The 22,629-nt window shown below is 37.9% G+C and overlaps 1 protein-coding gene across 1 annotated transcript in view; it reads left to right on the forward strand.

The window, feature by feature from the left end:
• The window catches only part of CSE1L (chromosome segregation 1 like), a 36,163-nt gene that overhangs the window by 9,727 nt on the left and 3,807 nt on the right, over positions 1-22,629 (forward strand). Inside the window, exons 3-21 of the mRNA XM_069548775.1 lie at positions 1,443-1,585; positions 3,816-3,917; positions 3,991-4,136; positions 4,469-4,559; positions 6,176-6,283; positions 8,680-8,772; positions 11,009-11,176; positions 11,278-11,407; positions 12,207-12,272; positions 12,682-12,884; positions 13,318-13,402; positions 14,456-14,517; positions 16,754-16,890; positions 17,994-18,097; positions 19,767-19,864; positions 21,030-21,180; positions 21,326-21,534; positions 21,913-22,010; positions 22,113-22,198. Of these exons, the coding sequence (XP_069404876.1) occupies positions 1,443-1,585; positions 3,816-3,917; positions 3,991-4,136; positions 4,469-4,559; positions 6,176-6,283; positions 8,680-8,772; positions 11,009-11,176; positions 11,278-11,407; positions 12,207-12,272; positions 12,682-12,884; positions 13,318-13,402; positions 14,456-14,517; positions 16,754-16,890; positions 17,994-18,097; positions 19,767-19,864; positions 21,030-21,180; positions 21,326-21,534; positions 21,913-22,010; positions 22,113-22,198 (2,280 nt within the window). The remainder of the gene's footprint in view (positions 1-1,442; positions 1,586-3,815; positions 3,918-3,990; positions 4,137-4,468; positions 4,560-6,175; positions 6,284-8,679; positions 8,773-11,008; positions 11,177-11,277; positions 11,408-12,206; positions 12,273-12,681; positions 12,885-13,317; positions 13,403-14,455; positions 14,518-16,753; positions 16,891-17,993; positions 18,098-19,766; positions 19,865-21,029; positions 21,181-21,325; positions 21,535-21,912; positions 22,011-22,112; positions 22,199-22,629) is intronic.

Raw genomic sequence — 22,629 nt, forward strand, 5'->3', positions numbered from 1 at the left:
ATTTTGGAAGCACTCCATGAAGACGCAGATGAATGTGTGCACATATGTGTTGTATATTATAGTAAATAGAATTATTTGTTTATTATTTACATGTTAATGCATCCATCCTAGTGTAGAAAGGCCTTTGTGATTTCTGTGAGGGAAAATTGTGATTTTCCTGTTAGTGCTTAAAGAAGTAATTTGTTCTTGGATAAAAGGAAATTAATGGTTCCAGTCTTAGACTTCCCCAGAAATCCTCTGCCAACACTGTTTAATGAAAATTATTTTTAATAACTGTGTCTTTGTAAGGTGGAGGTGCTGTTGTTTTATGAATCCAGGATAAAATGTAGGAATAAATTGATGTTTCTGATAAGAGTTGCAACCATACATTTCACAGGGATTGCCAGATATGAAATATTGAACAACCAAATATTGAACAACCAAAGCTTTCTATAAAACCATATAAACCATAGTGTGTCCCCTCCTGAAAATTCTTTTTCAGTTCAGCATTCTTTATCTTTCAAGAAACACATGGTAGACACAAAGCAGGGAGGATTTGAGGGTGGAAGTTAAACTCTTGGGACTCAATTCGGAAAGAAGGTGTTAAATCATACTAAATTGTAGAATAATAGATGCTGACTGCTCACCTTTTCAGTAAATATTGAAACCTTGGACTGGATGCTGCCTCAGGAAGCTTAAGATAGGAAAAATTGGAAGTGCTATAAATCGTCATGGTCTGATCTGTAAACCCAGGAGATTTATTGTCCCTAACTGTGGTATGAGTTTAAAATATATGAGTAAAATCTTTGTATAAGGTTATTGCTGATATTAGAAGTGTTTAGTTTGAAAAGAATACTGAGGGCTAGTAGGATAGAATAAGGACTGGACTAAAACTTTTTCATTGATGAAATCCGCTAGCTGTGTGATCTTTGACAAGCTTACTTAACCTCAGTGGCCTTGTCCTTAAAGTGAGGGTAATACTACCTACTTCTCTGGGTAGTAGTGACAACTTAACATATGTGAGTCAAACATCAGACCCACATGATTAATGATAATATATATTAAAATGAATCAACAAATTTAATCTTAGTCATAGTCCTATAAAAGAAATGTTACTACCATTACTAATAGTACTAATAATAATCTTTCTGGAACAAGACAGGGCGTATGACTTTTTTGCCCTAAGGTCACTTAATCTCTCTGAAAAGCAGATTCTCCTTCACATGAGGTGATCATCTGATTAGGCCACTTCATAGGTTTGTGAGATGAGTTAATGGTGAGTTAATGGATGGTAAAGTGATGTGAAAACTGAGATACTATATCAATTTAATGTAACATCATGTACAATCCTAATCTTTCCATTTGTTGATGCTTCAGTCAGAAATATACATAGTTCACATATACATACAGTCTTAAGATTTGGTTTTAATAACATATCTTCTAACATGGGGATTGTTTTCCAGCTGAAAAGTTTCTTGAATCTGTAGAAGGAAATCAGAACTACCCATTGTTGCTGTTAACATTACTAGAGAAGTCCCAGGATAATGTTATTAAAGTGTGTGCCTCTGTGACATTCAAGAACTATATTAAAAGAAATTGGAGAATTGTAAGTATTTTGTGAGTACCTAGTTTAAGACCCTGCATGTTTAAAAGATTTATATGTGCAGTGTTCCTGAGTGATTCAGACACAGATTAAAGATAAAAAACAGGACCCTCCTCACCAAATATTAAAATCAAACCCAAAAACATACAAAAAGTATAAAAAGACCATAACCAAGCGAGATCTACCCCAAATACGCATGGCTGTTTCAGCATTCAAAAACCTGTAGACTGAGAAAAGGTAAGTCATATTATTATTTTAATAGGTGCAGAAAAAGCCCATGTCAAAGTCCAACATCTATTCGTGGTTAAAAACTCAGTAAATCTGAAATAGAGGGGTCTTTCTTGGCATGATAAAGACTGTGAAAAAGCGATAACTAATATACATAATGGTGAAAAACTTGAAACCTTCCCACTAAGATCAGGTGCAAAACAAGGGTGTCCCCTCTCGCCACTCCTTTGCAATATTTTGTTGGAGGTCCTTGATAATGCAGTAGGTAAAGGAGTATGCCATTTGGGAAGAAAGATATTTTTAAAACTGTCTTTGTTCACAGAAAGTTCCTGTTTTATTTAAATTCATATTGATTAAGTCGGCTTCATAACCCGGGCTGCTTGAGAGAGTGAGACTTTGTCTGACCTCCAGTTTGTGTTCTGCTGTTGTTTTGGTTTGTTTTTTGGTTTGGTCGTGCCCTGTGGCATGTGGGATCTTAGGGATCAAACTTCCTGTATTGGGAGCATGGAGTCTTAACTACTGGACTGAGAGGAAAGTCCCATGGTTGAGATTTAACTTCAGCTCTCTGCTGAAGAGACATTATGTGGAAAGTTACACAGTCTAAGTGAATAATTGAAGCAGTTTCTATTGTGGACAAGGAAAAATTACATAAAGCTGGAAAAACCACACTTTAAATATATATATATATATATAATGTGTATAATGCATTTGAATTTTTTGATATGGGATATGTCCTATGTCTTGAATATGGAAATATTTTCTAATTACAAGGTGAATCTTAATATGCTGCAAATTTAATGGGGGCTTTCCAAGTGGCTCAGTGGTAAAGAATCTGCCTGCTGAGCAGGAGATGTGGGTTTGATTCCTGGATCAGAAACATCCCCTGGAGAAGAAAATGGCAGCCCACTGCAGTATTCTTGCCTGGGAAATCCCATGGGCAGGAGCCTGGCTGGCTACAATCCATGGGGTCACAAAGAGTCAGACATGACTTAGCAACTAAACTACCACCACTCCAAGGTGAATCTTATTGTGCTGTAAGTTTAATGATCAGTATAAAAGTATACATTGAGAAACAGAAACGGATATTTTCCCCACCTTTTAGCTCTTGACAGAGGTTCTAAAGTTGGGGGTGGTTTTGCCCATCTGGGGACATTTAGAGATTTTTTTGGTTGTCACAGGGGATGGGGGGTGTTTCTGACAACTCGTGGGAAGAAGCCAAGGATACTGGTAACCATCCTACAATGCACAAGAAAGACCCCCACAACCAAGATTTATCTGACCCAAAATGTCAGTAATGGCACGGCTGAGGTAACCCTGGGTTAGGATAAAGAAAAAGGGAATGTTTTTAGTAGTAATAGTAATCACATTTAGAAGGTATTAAAGTTGACAGAAATGGTCAGTTTTTCTAAAAAATCAACTTGACATCTGCTTATTCACTGAGAATCTTTTTTCTTCATAGAAGAATTTAAAAATAGTAAATACTGTTCTTAAACTTGTGTAGTCACGTGTTTTCACATGTGGTGAAGAAATGAGTTGGTGAATTTTAGAATGTTTAAAAACCCACGCATTTACTTGTAGATGTTCAGCCCCCCCCCCCCCCCCCCACCGTCTTGATTTATAAAACTAGTGAGACTCGGAATCCCTTTGGGTGATGTAGTCCTGGTTGCATTTGAACTGGTAATAGTCAAGAAGTTTTCACTGACAAGACCTTTCTTTAGCTTAAGGTAATGATCAAATTGAGGATGAATATGGGCTGAGTAGCATATATTTATGAAGATTTTAACCACATTTTGATTAATTATCATATAGAACTGAGATTCTCAATTGACATCAGAGAGGCTGATTATTAAAGGAATCTGTGACCCATTCACAGAGAAGAAAGGCCCTGTTTTCCTGTGTTTTTCTTAGGATACCAGGAAATGAGAAATGGTTCTGTTTTATCTACAAATGCGTACAGTCATGGATATGAATTTAAGTTACTTGCTCATTAATGTTTTGCTTTCAGGTTGAAGATGAACCAAATAAAATTTGCGAAGCTGACAGAGGAGCCATTAAAGCTAACATCGTGCACTTGATGCTCAGCAGCCCAGAGCAAATTCAGAAGCAGGTATGTGAGGCCCTGCTTGTCAGGGGCCTTGCTTGTGGAGGTTTCATCTAATTAGACTCTCTCCTGCCCCCAGTTAAGTGATGCCATTAGCATTATTGGCAGAGAAGATTTCCCTCAGAAATGGCCTGACTTGTTGACTGAAATGGTGAATCGCTTTCAGAGTGGAGATTTCCATGTTATTAACGGAGTCCTTCGTACAGCACATTCTTTATTTAAAAGGTATTGATATGTAAATTGATATTTTAAAAATACTTTTTTCAGGTGTTTTTCCTTGTGTATTTTTGTGACTGTTGTCATTCTTTTATGATAATTCTAGAATAAGAACATAAGCCTCTCAATTTATTATCATGTTCATTTCTGATTAAGTGTAGGATTTTTATTTCATATTGCCCTACTACTTGCAAAACACCTGGTCTTAATAAACTGTGCTTGAATTCCCTTTTTATTTCAGAAAGCTGTCTAGCAGTAGATTTTTGTCTAATCTAGCCTTGAAGACCTAAAGTCAGTTAACAAAAATTTCTGAATTTACCTATTTTATATTGATTTTTTAGATATCGCCATGAATTTAAGTCAAACGAGTTATGGACTGAAATTAAACTTGTTCTGGATGCCTTTGCTTTGCCTTTGACGAATCTATTTAAGGTATACAATAACATTTTGGTGGTATCTTTTAGTTACTTAACATTTTAAAGCACTTCAATATTTGTATACATTTATTTAAGAGATTGCTTTGAAAGCTTATTTGATAGGTCATGATTTAGAGCAACATTTCTTTTGAAAATTTTCAAACCTATATCTAAATAGAGAAGATGGTATAATGAATTCCCATGTATTGACTGTACAAGTTTAACAAGTTACTAGCATTTTGTTTCTTTTTACTTTGTTTTATCTTTTTGATTTTGTATAAATAGTTAAAAGCAAATCCCAGGCATCATAGTATTTCACTCAAGTATTTGTGTATCTCTAAAGGAATAGGTCTATATTTTGATTTTACTGTTTATGGAATTTAATTTATATACACCATCGTATAGTACATAAGCAACTTCCCTAAACATGTTCTTCATCTTTCTGAGAATCCTTTAAGATTGAAGAAGAAGTAATGTCAACCTTTTTGTTCCCCTGATAAGGAAAGAGGAGAGTTTGGTTTCACAAACAATATAAAGTACCATGCCTCAACAGTTTTTCTAACTCAAGAAAAGCTGCTCATTTCCTGTTTTCAAAAAGGAAAGGTTGTGTGATTGTCACAACTTCTAAATTATAGAGTATGCACAGAATTTTTCATGGTTAGAGTATCTTACTGATAGTACATTTCTTATTTTCAAAAATAAAATTGGATAAGTGTGATCATTTTTTTCACCTGTTGGATTGGCAGAGATTTTTTTATTTCTTTTCAGTGACGTTAAAAGTTTTAGCCAGGAACAGGTAGAACTGGTGGAGGGGGTCTTTTAGCTAGAGTGCGCTGAAATGAACACTCGTGTCCTCCCTGTTGGATTGTAAATGGTACTAGCTTTCTGGAGTTTGACACTTCAGTGAGAAAGCCATAATATTTGTGTTTCCTGACTCAAGGATATAGTTAGCAACATTTGTTGTGTGTGTTTTACATAATAGATGTGCACGAATTACCAAGACCTTTTATGTATATTTTCTCATTTGATACATATTAGATAGGTATTAGCCCTAATTACAGATAAGGAGATGGGGGCTCTGAAATAACTTAACTCAGAGTCATGCTCATTGTGAGCAAGAGTCTGGGTTGTATCTAGATCTGTCTGGCTTCCAAAACCCTTACTCACAGCATACCATTCTGTACTGGTAATATAGTTCTAGAATCTCAAACTCAGAAAACTAGAAGTGTGTGCACAAAGATTTGTAGATAAACTTGTTTATTGCAGTTAGAAAGACAAATAGTTACAAACAACCTAAAGGCCAGGTTGCAGGAAATTATTTAATGAACACATATGAAGGCATTTAATTATCTTAACGTTTAATAGTTACATATATACACAGAGGAGAATAGAAGGATCTAGTCCAAAATATTAGCATTGGACTTTGCAGTAGTGTTATTGTGGACAGTTTAAAAATATATACTTTAAAGTATTTTTCAAAAATCTTATTAATGAGTGCACACTACTATTTAAAAGCCAAATTTTGGAGAAGATATATAAATATTGAGTTGGCCAAAAGGTTCAGCATAGTACAAGGCTTTTCCACTAAGGTTTACGATACGCTAAAGCCGTCTTCCTAAATTCTTTCCCAAGGCCACTATTGAACTCTGCAGCACCCATGCAAATGATGCTTCTGCTCTGAGGATTCTGTTCTCTTCCCTGATCCTAATCTCAAAATTGTTCTACAGTTTAAACTTTCAGGTAAGTTTTGTTTTATTTCTTGGTTTTGGTTCTTGTTCTTTGATGTCAAATGTAAAGTTTTTCACTTGATAAAGACTTCTTTGCTAGTGCTGATTTCACCCCCCGCCCAAAGAATAAGTATTAGTTGTTTTGTTTCTGATTCCCCCCACTTTTTATCTACAAATTATGTTCTATTTTATAGTAGTTCCTAGACATGCTAGTGGGTGGATGTATCACAGAGAAAAGTAGCATTCTCTTAGTCTGATAAGTTAGGGAAACCCCGCATCCTAAATGATTATTGGGGTGTCATCCTATATTCTATTTTATTGAAGACATAGCACATCCCAGGCCTTCCTCTTGTTCATTTAAGTGGGTGTTGACGCTGGGGGGAACCATGTTTTGATTAGAGGCCTCTGGCTAGGTAATACCAAAAAAAGCTTATAGCTTTTAATGGAAGCTTATCTGGGAGACAAAACAGTGAAGAAGCAGGCTTGGGAAAGTGTAAGAACTGGAGCCTCTGTGTCTCGCAGGAAACATAGCTACAGTCTTACAGTAGGAAATGCCTGGTCACTCTGTGGCTGGTGAGGTAGTGGCTCGAGTCATTGTTTCTGTTCTTGAGTCATTACTTTAAATAAGAGCTGGGGCTTCAGGACAAGATGGAAGTCTTACTGGTACAGATTCCTATACTGAGATTTAAGAGGAAGGATGTGGCCTTTTCGTTAACTTTAGCCAGAGCCAAGTACCAGGCTTAATCCTCCCAACAGTACTCCCTCACAGTGGTAGGGACAGCATTCCTAAAAGGAATAGATAGAATGAATAGGAGACAAATAGCCCAAGGTGGCATACCTTCATCCGTGTCCAGCTGGACAGCAGTTTGAGAAATTCTTAAAGGATATCACTAGGTGTTTTTTTTTTTTTTTTAACACCTTTGAATTTTACTTCTTAGAAGTCAGGTAGAATGAGGTGCTTAATAATTTGTTAGTCACGTAAGCCTAAGTAGGAAGGAGGCATAATCTTTACCCTTGGGGGATTATTCCTCATTAAGAGGGCAGTTCTGTGCCATAGGAAATCAGTAACTGTATCAGCCAGTAAGCCTGACTTGGTTGTCATCTTAAAAAAAAATTGTAGTAATTCAGAAAGGAAAAGAGATGTATTGGTAAGCACTGTGTTGTGTAAGGAAAGTCTTTAGCCTTCAGTTCAGTTCAGTCGCTCAGTCCCGTCCGACTCTTTGTGACCCCATGAATCGCAGCACGCCAGGCCTCCCTGTCCATCACCAACTCCCGGAGTTCACTCAGACTCACATCCATCGAGTCCGTGATGCCATCCAGCCATCTCATCCTCTGTCGTCCCCTTCTCCTCCTGCCCCCGATCCCTCCCAGCATCAGAGTCTTTTCCAGTGAGTTAGCTCTTCGCATGAGGTGGCCAAAGTACTGGAGTTTCAGCTTTAGCATCATTCCTTCCAAAGAAATCCCAGGGCTGATCTCCTTCAGAATGGACTGGCTGGATCTCCTTGCAGTCCAAGGGACTCTCAAGAGTCTTCTCCAACACCACAGTTCAAAAGCATCAATTCTTCATCACTCAGCTTTCTTCACAGTCCAACTCTCACATCCATACATGACCACTGGAAAAACCACAGCCTTGACTAGACGGACCTTAGTCGGCAAAGTAATGTCTCTGCTTTTGAATATACTGTCTAGGTTGGTCATAACTTTCCTTCCAAGGAGTAAGCGTCTTTTAATTTCATGGCTGCAGTCACCATCTGCAGTGATTTTGGAGCCCCCAAAAATAAAGTCTGACACTGCTTCCACTGTTTCCCCATCTATTTCCCATGAAGTGATGGGACCAGACGCCTTGATCTTCGTTTTCTGAATGTTGAGCTTTAAGCCAACTTTTTCACTCTCCTCTTTCACTTTCATGAAGAAGCTTTTAGTTCCTCTTCACTTTCTGCCATAAGGGTGGTATCATCTGCATATCTGAGGTTACTGATATTTCTCCCAGCAATCTTGATTCCAGCTGTGTTTCTTCCACTCCAGTGTTTCTCATGATGTACTCTGCATATAAGTTAAATAAACAGGGTGACAATATACAGCCTTGACGTACTCCTTTTCATATTTGGAACCAATCTGTTGTTCCATGTCCAGTTCGACCTTAAAGGAATAAGTAGTTTTACATTGGGACAGGAAACAGGCGGCATCATTTGTGATTGAAAGCTTACGGAGACAGTCAAAATGGTTTACTCAGCTGCCAGACCCAGCTGGAGCAGCAAACTCTTGCCAAAGCAGATATTGGTTGATATAGCTGAGAAATGTGGACTGGAGTCTGTAGGCACGTGGAAAACATTTGCCATCGTGGGGAAAGCTTATTGAAATACAATGATTATTTCAACCCAAAGTCTCAAGTCACCATTTACTCTTTAGGATCTCCCTGAATTTTTTGAAGATAATATGGAAACTTGGATGAACAATTTTCATACCCTCTTAACATTAGATAATAAGCTTCTACAAACTGATGTAAGTACTATTTATTTCCTAAGTAGGCTTTTTTAAACTAAGAGTTATTTGAAATACAATATTAAATGTCAGTTGTATCTCAGTATTTTTAAATGTTAAAAGAATTATTTGAGTACCTGTGAGAATATTGGAGGGAGGATAGTTAATTAATCTTCAGAAAAATGTAAGTTATTTGAGAACATTTAGCATTGTGGTTCCTTATAATTTATTTACTCTTGCATTGTTAATAGATAAAAATTCTAAGAATGCAAGTAAAATTTGATTATATGGGGTGTCCCACATTTGATTATTTATAATATGCAGAACTACTCTTGTAATACTGACTTAAGTCACGATTTATAGGTAAGGCCATTTTATTACATTATTGAAAGTAAGTCTTCAAGAATATTCACATTATGAGCATTTTATGAAATAGAAAATCACTTGTCATTGAAGATACTAAGAAAACTTAAACCTTTGTAATAACAGCCTCTCTTGAAAAAGTCATCTACAGTATGGGAAAGAGAGTACTTGAAAGTTTGTAATAGGTGTAAGTTTCTGATCTGGGTTTTGTAATAAGTGCTTTTCAACATAATAACACTTCTTCTGTGTTACTCATTTGCTTGTTTGTTACTATATTTATGATTTACCTCTTTCTCAAGAAACAAAAAAAATGTAAAAGGTGATATAGTAAGAATACTTCAACACCAGATAAAAGTTACAGTTGGTGATGCAAATCTGTTTGGGGAGTGGTGTACAGAGGGAGAATATTACTGTGGGTATACAGCACGTTTTACCTGAGATTTGCAGAGGATGCAACCAAGAAAAGGGTTCCTAAAAAATAATTCCTTCAGTCCACTAGGGAGAAACCACTCCCTCAGAAAACAAGCTTGTCTTTACACTTAAGTCTAAAGGAAGTTTCTCACATAGGACTCTTAAGGGAATTGTTTGCCTGTTTAACTGTGTGTCATCTGTGTGTAGCATCCCTGATACTTATGCTTTGAGGAGCTGTACTTTTTATCTCTTTTCAGTTTCAGTTCTTTGGCACACAATATAGCTCAGAAAGTATTTGTGGATTGCTGCTATATATCTTAAGGATTATTCTGTTAGTCACTGTCATGGTTGTGAGTGGGGCTGGCAGACTTTTCCTATAAAGGTCCAGGTATTTTGGACTATGTGCTCAGCTCTGCAGTTGTAGTTGAAAGCGGCCATGGGCAATACTATAAGTTGTATAAATGAAAACAAAGAATGAGTGTAGCTGGGTTTTAATAAAACTGTACTTCAGAAATTAGGCAGCAGATTGACCCCTGCTTTAGTTGGTGGTTTAACATTTTACAGTAAACGTGAAAGTATTATTCACTCAGTCACGTCCGACTCTCTGCGACCCCATGGACTGTAGCCCGCCTGGCTCCTGTGTCTGTGGGATTCTCCAGGCAAGAACGCTGGAGGGGGTGGCCATGCCCTCCGCCTTTACAGGGCTTCCCTGATGGCTCAGACGGTAGAGCGTCTGCCTGCAATGCGGGAGACCCAGGTTTGATCCCTGGGTCGGGAAGATCCCCTGGAGAAAGAAATGGGAACCCACTGCAGTATTCTTGCCTGGAAAATTCCATGGACTGAGGAGACTGGTAGGCTGCAGTCCATGGGGTCGCAAAGAGACGGACACGACTGAGCGACTTCACTTTCAGGTGGCACAGTAGTAAAGAACCTGCCTGCCAATATAGGAGACCTGGGTTTGATCCCAGGGTCAGGAAGATGATCCCCTGGAGTAGGAAATGAAAACCCATTCCATTACTCTTGCCTGGGAAATCCCCTGGACAGAGGAGCAAACTACTATTTGTGAGAATGTTATAGTATTAACTTATGGGGAAGAGAACACATTTTAATATATTTGAAAATGAGAACCTTTTGAGAGATAGCAAGACTATGTTAGAAATGGGAGTGTGATATTATTGATGTTTATTACTCAGATTTTTTAAGGAATATATTATTTTCAGTTTAATACATAAATATTTTGTAATTCAGTAACCAGAAGAAAGGGCTTTATTTAACTTGAAAACTTTTGATAACTGTTCTCATTGATGAATAAATAAGCATTTTCATATTTTATTTACTTGAAAGACCAGGTGAACAAATTTGCAATGGCATAGATGTGTTTACAGCACTTTGAATTTATGATTTTTGAAGAGTTTGGCTGCTCTCCATGTTTATGGTAGCATTGAAGTTGTATGTTTGAGTTTTCTGTTTTCTCTTATGTGAGGATGAAGAGGAAGCAGGCTTACTGGAGCTCTTAAAATCCCAGATTTGTGATAATGCTGCACTTTACGCACAAAAATACGATGAAGAGTTTCAGCGATACCTGCCTCGTTTTGTCACAGCCATCTGGAATTTACTAGTTACAACAGGTCAAGAGGTTAAATATGACTTGGTAAGATGATGGTGGAGACAGTTAAGGCATCCCTTCCCTCCCCGATGAAGTAAATGGTTCAGTTTGCTCTTAAATATGTTCATTTTTGTGTTTTATTCCAGTTGGTAAGTAATGCAATTCAGTTTCTGGCTTCAGTTTGTGAGAGACCTCACTATAAGAATCTCTTTGAGGACCAGAACACGCTGACAAGTATCTGTGAAAAGGTTATTGTGCCTAACATGGAATTTAGAGGTAATTGTGGAAAGCTTTTTCAGGAGATTAATTGAAAGCTCATTTTTAAAAAGAATATGTTAGTGTGAATGTAAGAAGTCTTCTCTGTGCTGCTTTTTGTAACAGATTCAGTCTATGTTCTATTGGATCTAGTATTTAACCGAGGCCAAAGCTGGTTTTGTGTAGCTGGCTTGAAACTAGAAGTGATTGATAGCTTTTAAACACAGAACTGAAGCCCACCTAGTTCGTGCTTTAAAATAGTCCTCAGAGTCTGTTTGTACAGAATGTCTTTCTTATGAGTAGGAAGAGCAGTCATTAGATCATTCAGTCTGGAACAGAATGAGGAAATAAAAGTGTAACATGGGGTTCTATTTCCTTTCCTTTTCATAAAACCGTATTTAAAGGACAGATCTTTATCTGATACTGTCCTACTTGTTTCAGTGTTGAAGTGACTTTTCTGAAATAATGGTGATGGTAGTAGTTAGGTGGTGGTTTAATGTCTTTACTTGTCAGAATAAAGAGCTGGCCTCCCTATATTGATCTCCAGCACTTGTGAAAGTTGGTGATAAAGTGCAGTTCCGTGGACGCTCACATTAAAACAGTGAGCCTGTCTCACAGTTGTGTAAATTACCTGTTACCTAAGCTTTCAGGGTAGCATTTACTGCTCTAAGAACGATTAATAAGAATATGTGAAATAATCATTGGTTGGGAAAGAACACTTTGCTATAAAACACGGTGGTTCCACGTGCTCTTCTGCATACCCAACTAAAGCTAGCCGTGTCTTATAAGAGGTGACCTGAATGTCATCTTGCTTTTGCAGCTGCTGATGAAGAAGCCTTTGAAGATAATTCTGAGGAGTACATAAGAAGAGATCTGGAAGGATCTGGTATGTTGATTTTTATCTGTTGGTCTCTTAGGAACCAGTGTTGAACTTGCTCTTTTTTGATAGATACGGGGAAGTAAGGGAGTCAGGGTAAGTGTCATTTCAGCTGTCTTTTTCTGGAGAACTGTTTTCCTTCTTTAACTTGAGCGTGGTAAAAAGCAGCCCTTATATGAGCTATATCGAAGTATCAGATGTTAAATCATTTGTCTTCTCTTTGTTTATATACTTATTCGTATTTATCATACTATGATCTTTTAGTTTCATTATCATTTTTTGTTTGTGGGGAGAGAATTTTTTTCATTGTTTTTTGTTGCTTATAGCTATTAGATGGCAATTTGTTTTCTTAAAAACTTGACCAGTTGGTTGGTGGTTGCTTCTTTCTCCCATGATGTATTTCCCTTTGATTTTGTAGATATTGATACTAGACGCAGGGCTGCTTGTGATCTAGTTCGAGGATTATGCAAGTTTTTTGAGGGACCCGTGACAGGAATCTTCTCTGGTTATGTTAATTCCATGCTGCAGGAATATGCCAAAAATCCATCTGTCAACTGGAAACACAAAGACGCAGCCATTTACCTGGTGACATCTTTGGCATCGAAAGCCCAAACACAGAAGGTAACTCTTTTCAGTCTATTTTTGTTTCCAAAACATAGTTGTCCTTTAGCGCAGAAGTCAAAAAGAAGGGATGTATTTCTGGTTATGTAGCCTGCTCTGGTAGGTAATGTTCTGATTAGAATTCATAGTCTCCAGAAATGACTTTACATTGATGTATTACTTACACATTTCTCATAGACCCCAGTGTAGATGGTGCACTTGTTTCTTTAGGTGAGACTCAGTACAGGAGACTTGCTAAGCTTACATTTAGCTGTTCTTTAATTTAGGGAAGTTTCTCTATTATCTGTTAAACCAGTCTTATTTTATATGTAAGCAGTTTATGTTTTGAAGTATTTATCTCCATCTTTAACCTGGTTTTCTAAAGCTGCCTAAATTTCCATTGTGGTGGATTTATACAGGCAGTTCATGTTACTGTTACGAATTTGTTTTTTAGCATGGGATTACACAAGCAAATGAGCTTGTAAACCTGACTGAATTCTTCGTGAATCACATTCTCCCTGATTTAAAATCAGCTAATGGTGAGTTTTGTGAAATGTTTTTAATACAACTTACAGTGTACCTGTAATTCTTATGTGCACTGGTATTTTAAACTACCAAATGAATGCTGTCTTGGCTCTGTATCATTCATGATACTGAAAACAGTGGCTCCTATCCTTGCAGTTACTTCTGTTGGATAAAATTTCACACAGTTGCCTTTGATCTTGCCCAGGTGAAATTAACTTTCCCTAAAGAAAATGTTGCTTATATAGAAGGAAAATAGGAACAAGTGAGACTGAATTGTCACTCAGCTTTGTTATCCTAATAATTTCACACTAGAAGTCATACTTTGGTTTTTGTTTTCCTTCTCATTTAAAAAAAAAAAAAGAACTCTTGGGAATTTCCTGGTGGTCAAGTGGTTGGTACTCTGTGCTTCAGTGCTGAGGTCCTGGGTTCAATACCTGGTCAGGGAATTAAGAGCTCACAACATGGCCAAAAATAAAATTAAACTTAAAAAAAAATGAACTCATAAAAATGGAAGTAAGTTTAAAACACTTGAGACTAATAGATGCTCAGGATACTTTCATATGTTTATGAAAGTATGTTAAGACAGACAGACAGATGTAAAGTTGTGGAGACTTACAGTCACTGCACAGCGGGCATAACATAGAGAACTCCCTCGTCACTGTCACTTCAAGAGCTTTGACAACCACCCGATATTCTGTCCCTTTCACTAGTCAGCGTGCTTCCCACTGCTCGTGTAAGCTCATCTGGAGAGGCTTGCTCCTGATTCAGAATAGCTTCAGTTCTGGGAAGAGATGCTGTCATTATTTCCCGTGGCCCAAATAATTTTTGTTGAATTATATAAGTAATATGTGTTCCTTTGTAGTGAAAATTAAAGGTAAAGGTGAAAAAAATAGAATTATTCATAAACTTACCAGAATTAATAGTTGTGTGGTAGATCATTATATAACTAACTAAGCTTTAATTACTTGACATTTGCTTACCAGAACCATGTTTTTAAAATCTGATAATATTGTGACTGATTTGAGAGTAACAGTTAAATAACTGTGACTTTTTATTTCTTTCAATAGTAAATGAATTTCCTGTTCTTAAAGCTGATGGCATCAAATACATTATGATTTTTAGAAATCAAGTAAGTAGCTTTTCATTTATATGTTACATGCCACTTGTTCTCTTAAGAGCTTTATTCTATAACAGCTTCTCTTCCCTTCTACTGTGCAGTCATATTTGATTTCCACATCTAACAAAATTAACAATATCTCCTTGTGATTAATTTTTCTCCGTTTCTCAAAAATACTGTTCACACATTGCTTACGGTCGATACGTCTCATGCCCCTTAGTCTACAACAGAGGGTCCTTCGTCCCCTTTCCTATGCGACGCCCCCCCTTTTTTTTTTTTTTGAGAAACCTGTCATTTATCTTGTAGAGTTGCTCATTCTACCTTTGGCTGATTGCATCCTCGGTGGTATAATTTACCCTTGTTTCTCTGTTCCCTGTATTTCTAATGTGAGGTTAAGAGTGATGATCACATTTTTTGAGATATGGGTAATCTTAATATAGAATTCACCATTTTTAAATGTATACTTGTGTGGTTTTTAATATGTTTATTCTTTTGCACAACCAACATTACTGCCTCATAGATTAATTACCAATTTGAATGGGGAAAACGGGATACATGTTTGTGTGTCCCCTCCCCACCTTTTAAGTAACAAAGACTACAAAATCTATTTAGAAAACCCTAGGAACAATTTGCCCCTGCTCAATGTTATCCAACTTTCTTATCTTAAATTCCAGCCAAGCCATTAGGAGGCTAAAGGCAAATCACACAAAATTGCTGATCTTCTTTGTTCTCTAAGTGTTAGTCGCTCAGTCATGCCCACCTCTTTGCGACCCCATGAACTGCAGCTCACCAGGTTCCTCTGTCCATGAGATTTTCCAGGCAATGATACTGGAGTGGGTTGCCATTTCCTTCCCCATGTTTTTCCCCTTTATAAGTTCAGAGTGGTGAGTTTGGTGCCTCACCAGCCTCCAGAAGACAAGTGGAATTTATTTGTTGGCTCTCTGGTGTCATCTTTGGCCAGTAGGGGCCCCATTATGTAGGGTTTCGTTTCTTCTTCTTCTTCTTTTTTTTTTAATTGGAGGATAATTGCTTTATAGTATTGTGTTGGTTTTTGCTGTACATCAACATAAATCACCCATAGGTATACATATGTCCTTTCCTGTGTCTTCTTGACACAAATTTAGTAACTTTTTAGCAGCTTCTTTTCTTTCGTATATGACAATATTTCAGGTTCATCTTGTATATTTCCTGTCCCAGACCTGAGTTTCCTGCCCTTAAAGGTGGGAAATGTTATTTAGAGACCATAATCTAGATGCTGGGGAAACTGATTCTAGGCTTTTTCATGAAGAGAGCTGGGAAATAAGTAAAACCGATATTATCACCAAAGGAATAGTGCTGAGTGCCATTTGATCTCTTTGTGTATCTTATATCCTTAGCATATTATCCTATTGGATGGATAGTCAAGAAATAACTGTTTAAAACAACTTGGAATTATTCTGCATTTTTGCCACTAACTTGATAAATAATTAGCTTCCTACTTTGTGGGGTTTTGTTTTTTGGCGGAAGGCCTGAGAAAGATTACTGTCCATGCCTCCAGAGTCAGGCGAGGTACATTCAGAAAGGTCTAGCTTTCCTCCCTGTTCCTTCTCTCTTCCTGAAGGTAACTGTTTTTCACTGAATTTTGGTTTATGTTTCCATTACTTAATTTTGAAAATATAACCTAAAATTGTCCTATATCTGTTTCTATATTTCCCGCTCTCCTACACAGAAGAGAGTATGCTGAACACCATTTTTCTCCATTTTTTCTTTTTTGGCTGCACCACATGGCTTGTGGGATCTTAGATATTCTCAACTTTTAGAAGTTTTTAGTGAAGAGTAGTATGCTTATGTTTATGCCTCCCCGCTCCACTTTGTTTTTTAAAGAAGAGAAAGTGAGGCACAAAGAGCTTGAGTGGTTTTTCTAAGAAACTTCCTAGTGGGAAGTACAGTTCCTAAGAGCAGGTAAATCAGGCTGCTACTCCATGAGTTTTTTTCACCCTAAGGTCATAGTTTCATGCTCAGAGCTAGAGAGTTGGTTGGAAAAGTGAATGTGAGTTGAACCATTGTGTGGAGGAAGAAGTTTTGATTTCTCACCCGTATCATATCATCTCATCTCCATTATAATAGTTGCTAGAAATTAGAATCAGATTCTAACTAATCTCTAAAATTAGGTTCTAACTTTTTAGAGCCAGCAAAGCACTCTCTTCCAGTTGGCTTTTACTCAGAGATGGTCAGTAAGTTATGGCGTATGTGTTGTTGTGTTTTTCAGGTACCAAAAGAGCATCTGCTAGTCTCTATTCCCCTCTTAATCAGTCATCTTCAGGCCGAAAGCATTGTTGTTCATACTTACGCAGCACATGCTCTTGAGAGACTGTTTACTATGAGAGGGCCTAACAGCGCCACTCTGTAAGTATTTGATGTGTATGTTTTTTCATCTTGGGCTGTAGACCATCGGTACTGGTTAGAGATAGCTCAGTGTAGTCGTAATTTCATTAGAAGTTAGAAAAGTAAATGTGAGTATGTCATTTATACTGTGTCTCATTCGGAAAGGGTTTGAGACTGCACGCCAGAGTAGCTATGTTATGACAGTGAAGGTAAGTGGAGGAGATTGGAGCAAAGGAGAAGAACTGGGTGTGAGGCTAATAAAGAGAGGTCTGTTCTAGGATCCTGTATAGTAAAGAAAGTCAGGAATTTTATGTGGAATCCTCTAGCAGCCAAGGCAAAGAGAGAAATGTGGTAAGTTACAATGTCCATGATGTCGATGAGATGAAAAGTAAAATGGTTATTCAGAAGGCATCTCAGAAGTAGGCCTTGGTTGAGGGAATACTGGGTAGTAGCCCTTTGACCTGGCTGTTCTTGTCATCTTACTTAGTGCTGAGACAAGAGACAGCTGAGTGAAAGTAGTTCTCTGGGGTTCAAGGTAGTGGCTCTTGAGGCCTATTCCAAGGATAAAAAGAAGGGGGGGTGGATGGTCTGCATGCCTTTCAGGCCTTTCTTCAACAGTGTTATTTCTTGAAAACTGAGATGGAAAGCATTCTGGGTTCTTTTCTTCAAGGACTTAAGTCCAGATACACTCAGTGGCTAGTTAAGGGTTAAAAGGTTATCCTTTGAGGTGAGTTAAGACAGTACTGTCTTCAGGCTCAGAATTTATGCAGAAAAGAGTTCTGAACTTCCTCCGCCTCCTGGAAAGCTAGATGATTGAGGGCCCAAGTTCCATTCTCAACAGGAACTATTTGACAGGTGTAAACTAGTTACGACCTCAGCAGTTTAGACAGTGTTGGGTTTGCCTGGTTTGGGGTTTGTTTAATCGTGTTTGGTCTCAGACATGGCTTCTGAGGAACTTAACGTGAGCATATGTAAAAGAAATCTTTTCCTAAGCTGTGTACCAATTGTCTGTGGTGGGAGATGGCTCGCTTTATGCCAAGAAGTGTGATTTAGTAGTTGCCAAGGGTATTCCAGAGTGACACTCAAGAGTTGGTGGTGACTGAAAGCTCTTTTTTCATCTATAGCTTTACAGCTGCAGAAATCGCACCGTTTGTTGAGATTCTGCTAACAAACCTTTTCAAAGCTCTCACACTTCCTGGCTCTTCAGAAAATGAATATATTATGAAAGGTAGGCCATTTCCCTGGTATACAGACTCTTTAAGTATCTAATTTCGTAGACTGCAGGGGTGGTCAACACTGAGTTGTAGTTCAGGTTATATTGAGAATTTGATAGGTTTAGATATTTTTAAATGAAAAATACTATTAACAATGTTTGAAGAGAAAGTTTTACCCTAACTTGATACGGAACTCCTCTTATTAAAGAAAAGGTATCAAGCTCCTTTTTTCTTTTCCTTGACTGACATTCTCGAGGGCAGAGATGAGCTGGGACTACATTTATTGACAGCATGCTCTGCTAGGTCTGGGTGTGAAACCTGGGTGTGTCTTATGGACCCCACACAGATCTGCCTTCATAGACACCACTGCCGAGGAAGTAGGAGCTAGCTGTAGGCATCAGTTCTGGGACATTCCAAGGGTCCAGCACAGTTTATATGACACATAGGAAATGCTTTGGAGAAGGAAATGGCAACCCATTCCAGGATTCTTGGCCCAGGGAATCCCGTGGACAGAGGAGCCTGGTGGGCTACTGTCCCTAGGGTCACACAGAGTTAGACAGGACTGAAGCAACTGAGCAGCAGCAGCAGCAGGAAATGCTTGTCAAAGAAACTGTTCCCAGTGCCTCTGGCTTGGCCGGTCAGAACCCTTAGGTGGATGCATGGGTGGGTGTGCATGTGTTTCTGTTTGTAAGTGTGTATCTAGGTGTATTTGTGTTTTCAGCACTGTATTTCTCCCTACAGTGATGTGTAACTACTGTTGTTTAATGGCCATTTTTTGAGGCAGCCGACTGGTCCGTGGTCTTCATTGCTGTGTTGCTAGGGTGTGCAGGAGCATGTATGTAGCATGTACCAGCTTCCCGGTAAAGACTGTTGCATGAGTGAACGCAGGGATTCTGTGGCAGCCCAGTGGAGGGACGCTGACCCATCCTGTAACCTCGGCTTTCTAGCAAGTGGTGTCTAAGCTGAGCTGCAGGATAGGGAGTGCTTAGCTACTTGGAGGGCGAGCCTTTGGCATCACAGCAAAGTTTAGGAGGAAAGAGGATAACTTTCTGTTCTGTGCACCTGGCATATCGTAGATGCTCTGCTTAGTAAATGTCTATTCCATTTGTGTAGAAACAGCCACCATATAGTTTTAGCCTAATAATGTATTTATCTCCGCTGCCCATTGTGTTTTGGGTGTCTGTTAATGAACAGTTAATTTCACAACATGGGCCCTCTATTGCTTGATGAGTATTTCTGGATTTTTCTCAGGCTCCTAGTCTCTTGTGGGAAGATGGGCAGGTGGCCTTATGTTTCAGCTTGTGGTGGGCTGTGATATTTCCAGTAGACTCTAGGCAAAACTCCATGCCCCTGGTTGCTGATGGAAGAAACTCCCTTCCCCTGCTGCTCTCTGTGTCCATCTCCTGCTTCACTCACCTCTGCTTTACCTGCCTCTTTAGTCACTTCATTATTTCTTACTGTTCCTTAAGCCTTCTGGAAATAACATAAATACATAAATTGTGTTGCCTGATTTTAAAAGGAAGGGAAATTTTAGATTATTTTTAAATGTAGAGAGCTATCTGAGGGTTGTTTCAGAGTCTTAATATTTTATTTTATGAATCAGAAGACTTTTTTCTCCCCCTAACAAGTGTTATTCTGAGGCTTAACTAAACTGTTTGTTTCTGCTCTTCTTGTATTTTACAGCTATCATGAGAAGCTTTTCCCTCCTACAGGAAGCCATAATCCCCTACATCCCTACTCTCATCACTCAGCTCACACAGAAGCTATTAGCTGTTAGTAAGGTAACAGAGCCAGTGTTGAAAGTGTGGTTGCTTTTTAACCTAAATGCTTCAAACTGTTTGAGCCTCAGAACTCCTTGGCAATCAGTCGGACAGGGAAAGATCTATGAATTCTTCCTGACCGGCAGTTAATATATGATTCTGAAAGTGTGGGGTGTGACATAGATTGGAGACATTGCAGCAGTCACCTTTAAGTGTAAGCTCAGAAACTTTAAAATGTTTTATTCTCACTTTAAAAAGTAACATGTTCATTGAAGAGAATTGAGAAAGTACAAACAATCTGAAATAATCTTAGATGGAAGAAGTAGGCTTTGCCCCATATGGACACAAAAGAGGCTATTCAGATTAATGTCCTTTTTTGTCTCTTCTTTCTGACTCATTTCCCCAAAAATAAAGTTCACTCCTTTGATGAAAAATTTTACAGATATTTTGATCCATATTTAAATATTAATACCAAGTTTTAGAAAAGAAAAATTGGTTTAAAGCCAATAAAATTCATGTGTTATTGTTAATTATTCTATTAAAAGGAGATGAAGTCCTAGGAAGTATTAGGGAGACTTTGAGAATAGTGGTCATTTTTCCACTGAATCCCGGGTAAGCCTCTAGGGCCTACTTGGATTTTGGGGAATTGAAAGAAAAGAGGAATAAGGTCTCTCCACTTTGACCTGGCCCTGTCACGCTCATCTTCAGCTCATCAACTTTATATGGTGCCCTTCAAAGGATTGTGGTTGAAAGAGAAAATTGAAAGCCGCTGGTCTGAGGGATTGCTACTGCAGGTGTAGGCATAGTGAGGCCTGCAGAAGTTGAGATTGGCCTGAGGCTCCACACGTCCGTCTCCTCTGTCACTGTTACAGTGACGGCTCTGGGGAGCACTCAGGCGTGAAAAAGCTCCTTATAAACACTGGGAGCTGAGGTTCATGCAGTCACCTTCCGGTGCCTCCGAAGTATTTTTCATAAGTAGACGTTTGCCCATTAAAAATAAAGTCCAAACCGGCATTAGTATTACTATTTCATTTTCTGAATTTTCAAGTCACTATAAAATTTGAACATCTAGGCTTTTTCGTATAATTGGTGTTTTTTTTCTTAATAGTGTTTTCAGTAAGGTTAAATGTGTTTTAGGTAGTGAATTAGATTATTAGACATAAGCTTTTTCTTTTTTAAATTTCAGAACCCAAGCAAACCTCACTTTAATCACTATATGTTTGAGGCAATATGTTTATCCATAAGAATAACTTGCAAATCTAACCCTGCTGCTGTTGTAAATTTTGAGGAGGCTTTGTTTCTGGTGTTTACTGAAATTTTACAAAATGATGTACAAGGTAAGTAAAGAAAGTTATTTTCTTTCTGGTTGATTAAAAATTGTTCAAGTGATTATAAAATGCAATTTGCCTAAGAGATATGTATCTTTTGTGTCAGAGCCATTAATTCTGAAGCTGAAAGCTCTGTTTTTACTTCTATCAACAGAATTTATTCCGTATGTCTTTCAAGTGATGTCTTTGCTTCTGGAAACACACAAAAATGACATCCCGTCATCCTACATGGCCTTATTTCCTCATCTCCTTCAGCCAGTGCTTTGGGAAAGAACAGGAAATATTCCTGCTCTAGTGAGGCTTCTCCAGGCATTCTTAGAACGAGGTTCAAATACAATAGCAAGTGCTGCAGCTGACAAAATTGTGAGTCAGATTTATTTTGATATAACTAATTTTTAAGATAACTGAGAAACTAGAGATGGCAGATTCTTTTTAATTTTCTAAAAATATCTTAAAATGAACTTACTATAAAGGGAATTGATTAGTAGAAAATGTTAACTTACATTTTATTGGAACTGGGTATCCTTTAGTTACTTATCTCTGCTAGAAACTTAACATTGCGGGCTTATTATTCGGGATTCCCCCCCCCCCCCCCCCCGCCCCACACTTCAGAAGACAAACGGAGAAAATGCTATTTAGATGATTACAGTATGCACTCTTTTCCAAAATAGATCACCTGTTTTACTTTCAGAATAATTAATCCTTGCCTCTTTAATTAGTATTTAATCTAATTTGTTGTAGCCTGGGTTACTAGGTGTCTTCCAGAAGCTGATTGCATCCAAAGCCAATGACCACCAAGGTTTTTATCTTCTAAATAGTATAATAGAGCACATGCCCCCGTGAGTATGAATGCAGCTTCATTGTACATTTAATTGAAGATTCTGTTCAGGACTCAGAAAAATGCTGGATTTATTTTGTTGCTTTTTTCTTCAATTCTTTAGTGAGTCAGTTGACCAATACAGAAAGCAAATCTTCATTCTTCTATTCCAAAGACTTCAGAATTCCAAAACAACAAAGTTTATCAAGAGTAAGTAAAGTCATTTGAGTTTTCCTACAGAAATTTTTTAATCATTTATAAATTTTATATATAAAATATTTTAAGATGCTTCTGTTCTCTAAACTAAGTCATTTTCAATATACTATGCTCCAAAAGTTAGTTTGTAAGTTTAAACATCAAAATATTTTTAATAGAAAAATCATAAAGAAATATAAATCAGAGAGAGACCATATGTAAACCTTTTGTCCCTGGTGGCTCAGATGGTGAAGAATCCACCTGCAAATGCAGGAGGTGTGGGTTCAACCCTGGATAAGGAAGATCCCCTGAAGAAGGAAATGGCAATCCACAGCAGTATTCTTGCCAGGGAAATCCATGGACAGAGAAGCCTGGTGGGCTACAGTCCATGGGGTTGCACAGAGTCAGACATGCCTGAGCAACTAATGCGAAGTTGTATTAAAAGG

The sequence above is a fragment of the Ovis canadensis genome, chromosome 13 (genome assembly GCF_042477335.2).
Source record: "Ovis canadensis isolate MfBH-ARS-UI-01 breed Bighorn chromosome 13, ARS-UI_OviCan_v2, whole genome shotgun sequence".
Classification (NCBI taxonomy): domain Eukaryota; kingdom Metazoa; phylum Chordata; class Mammalia; order Artiodactyla; family Bovidae; genus Ovis; species Ovis canadensis.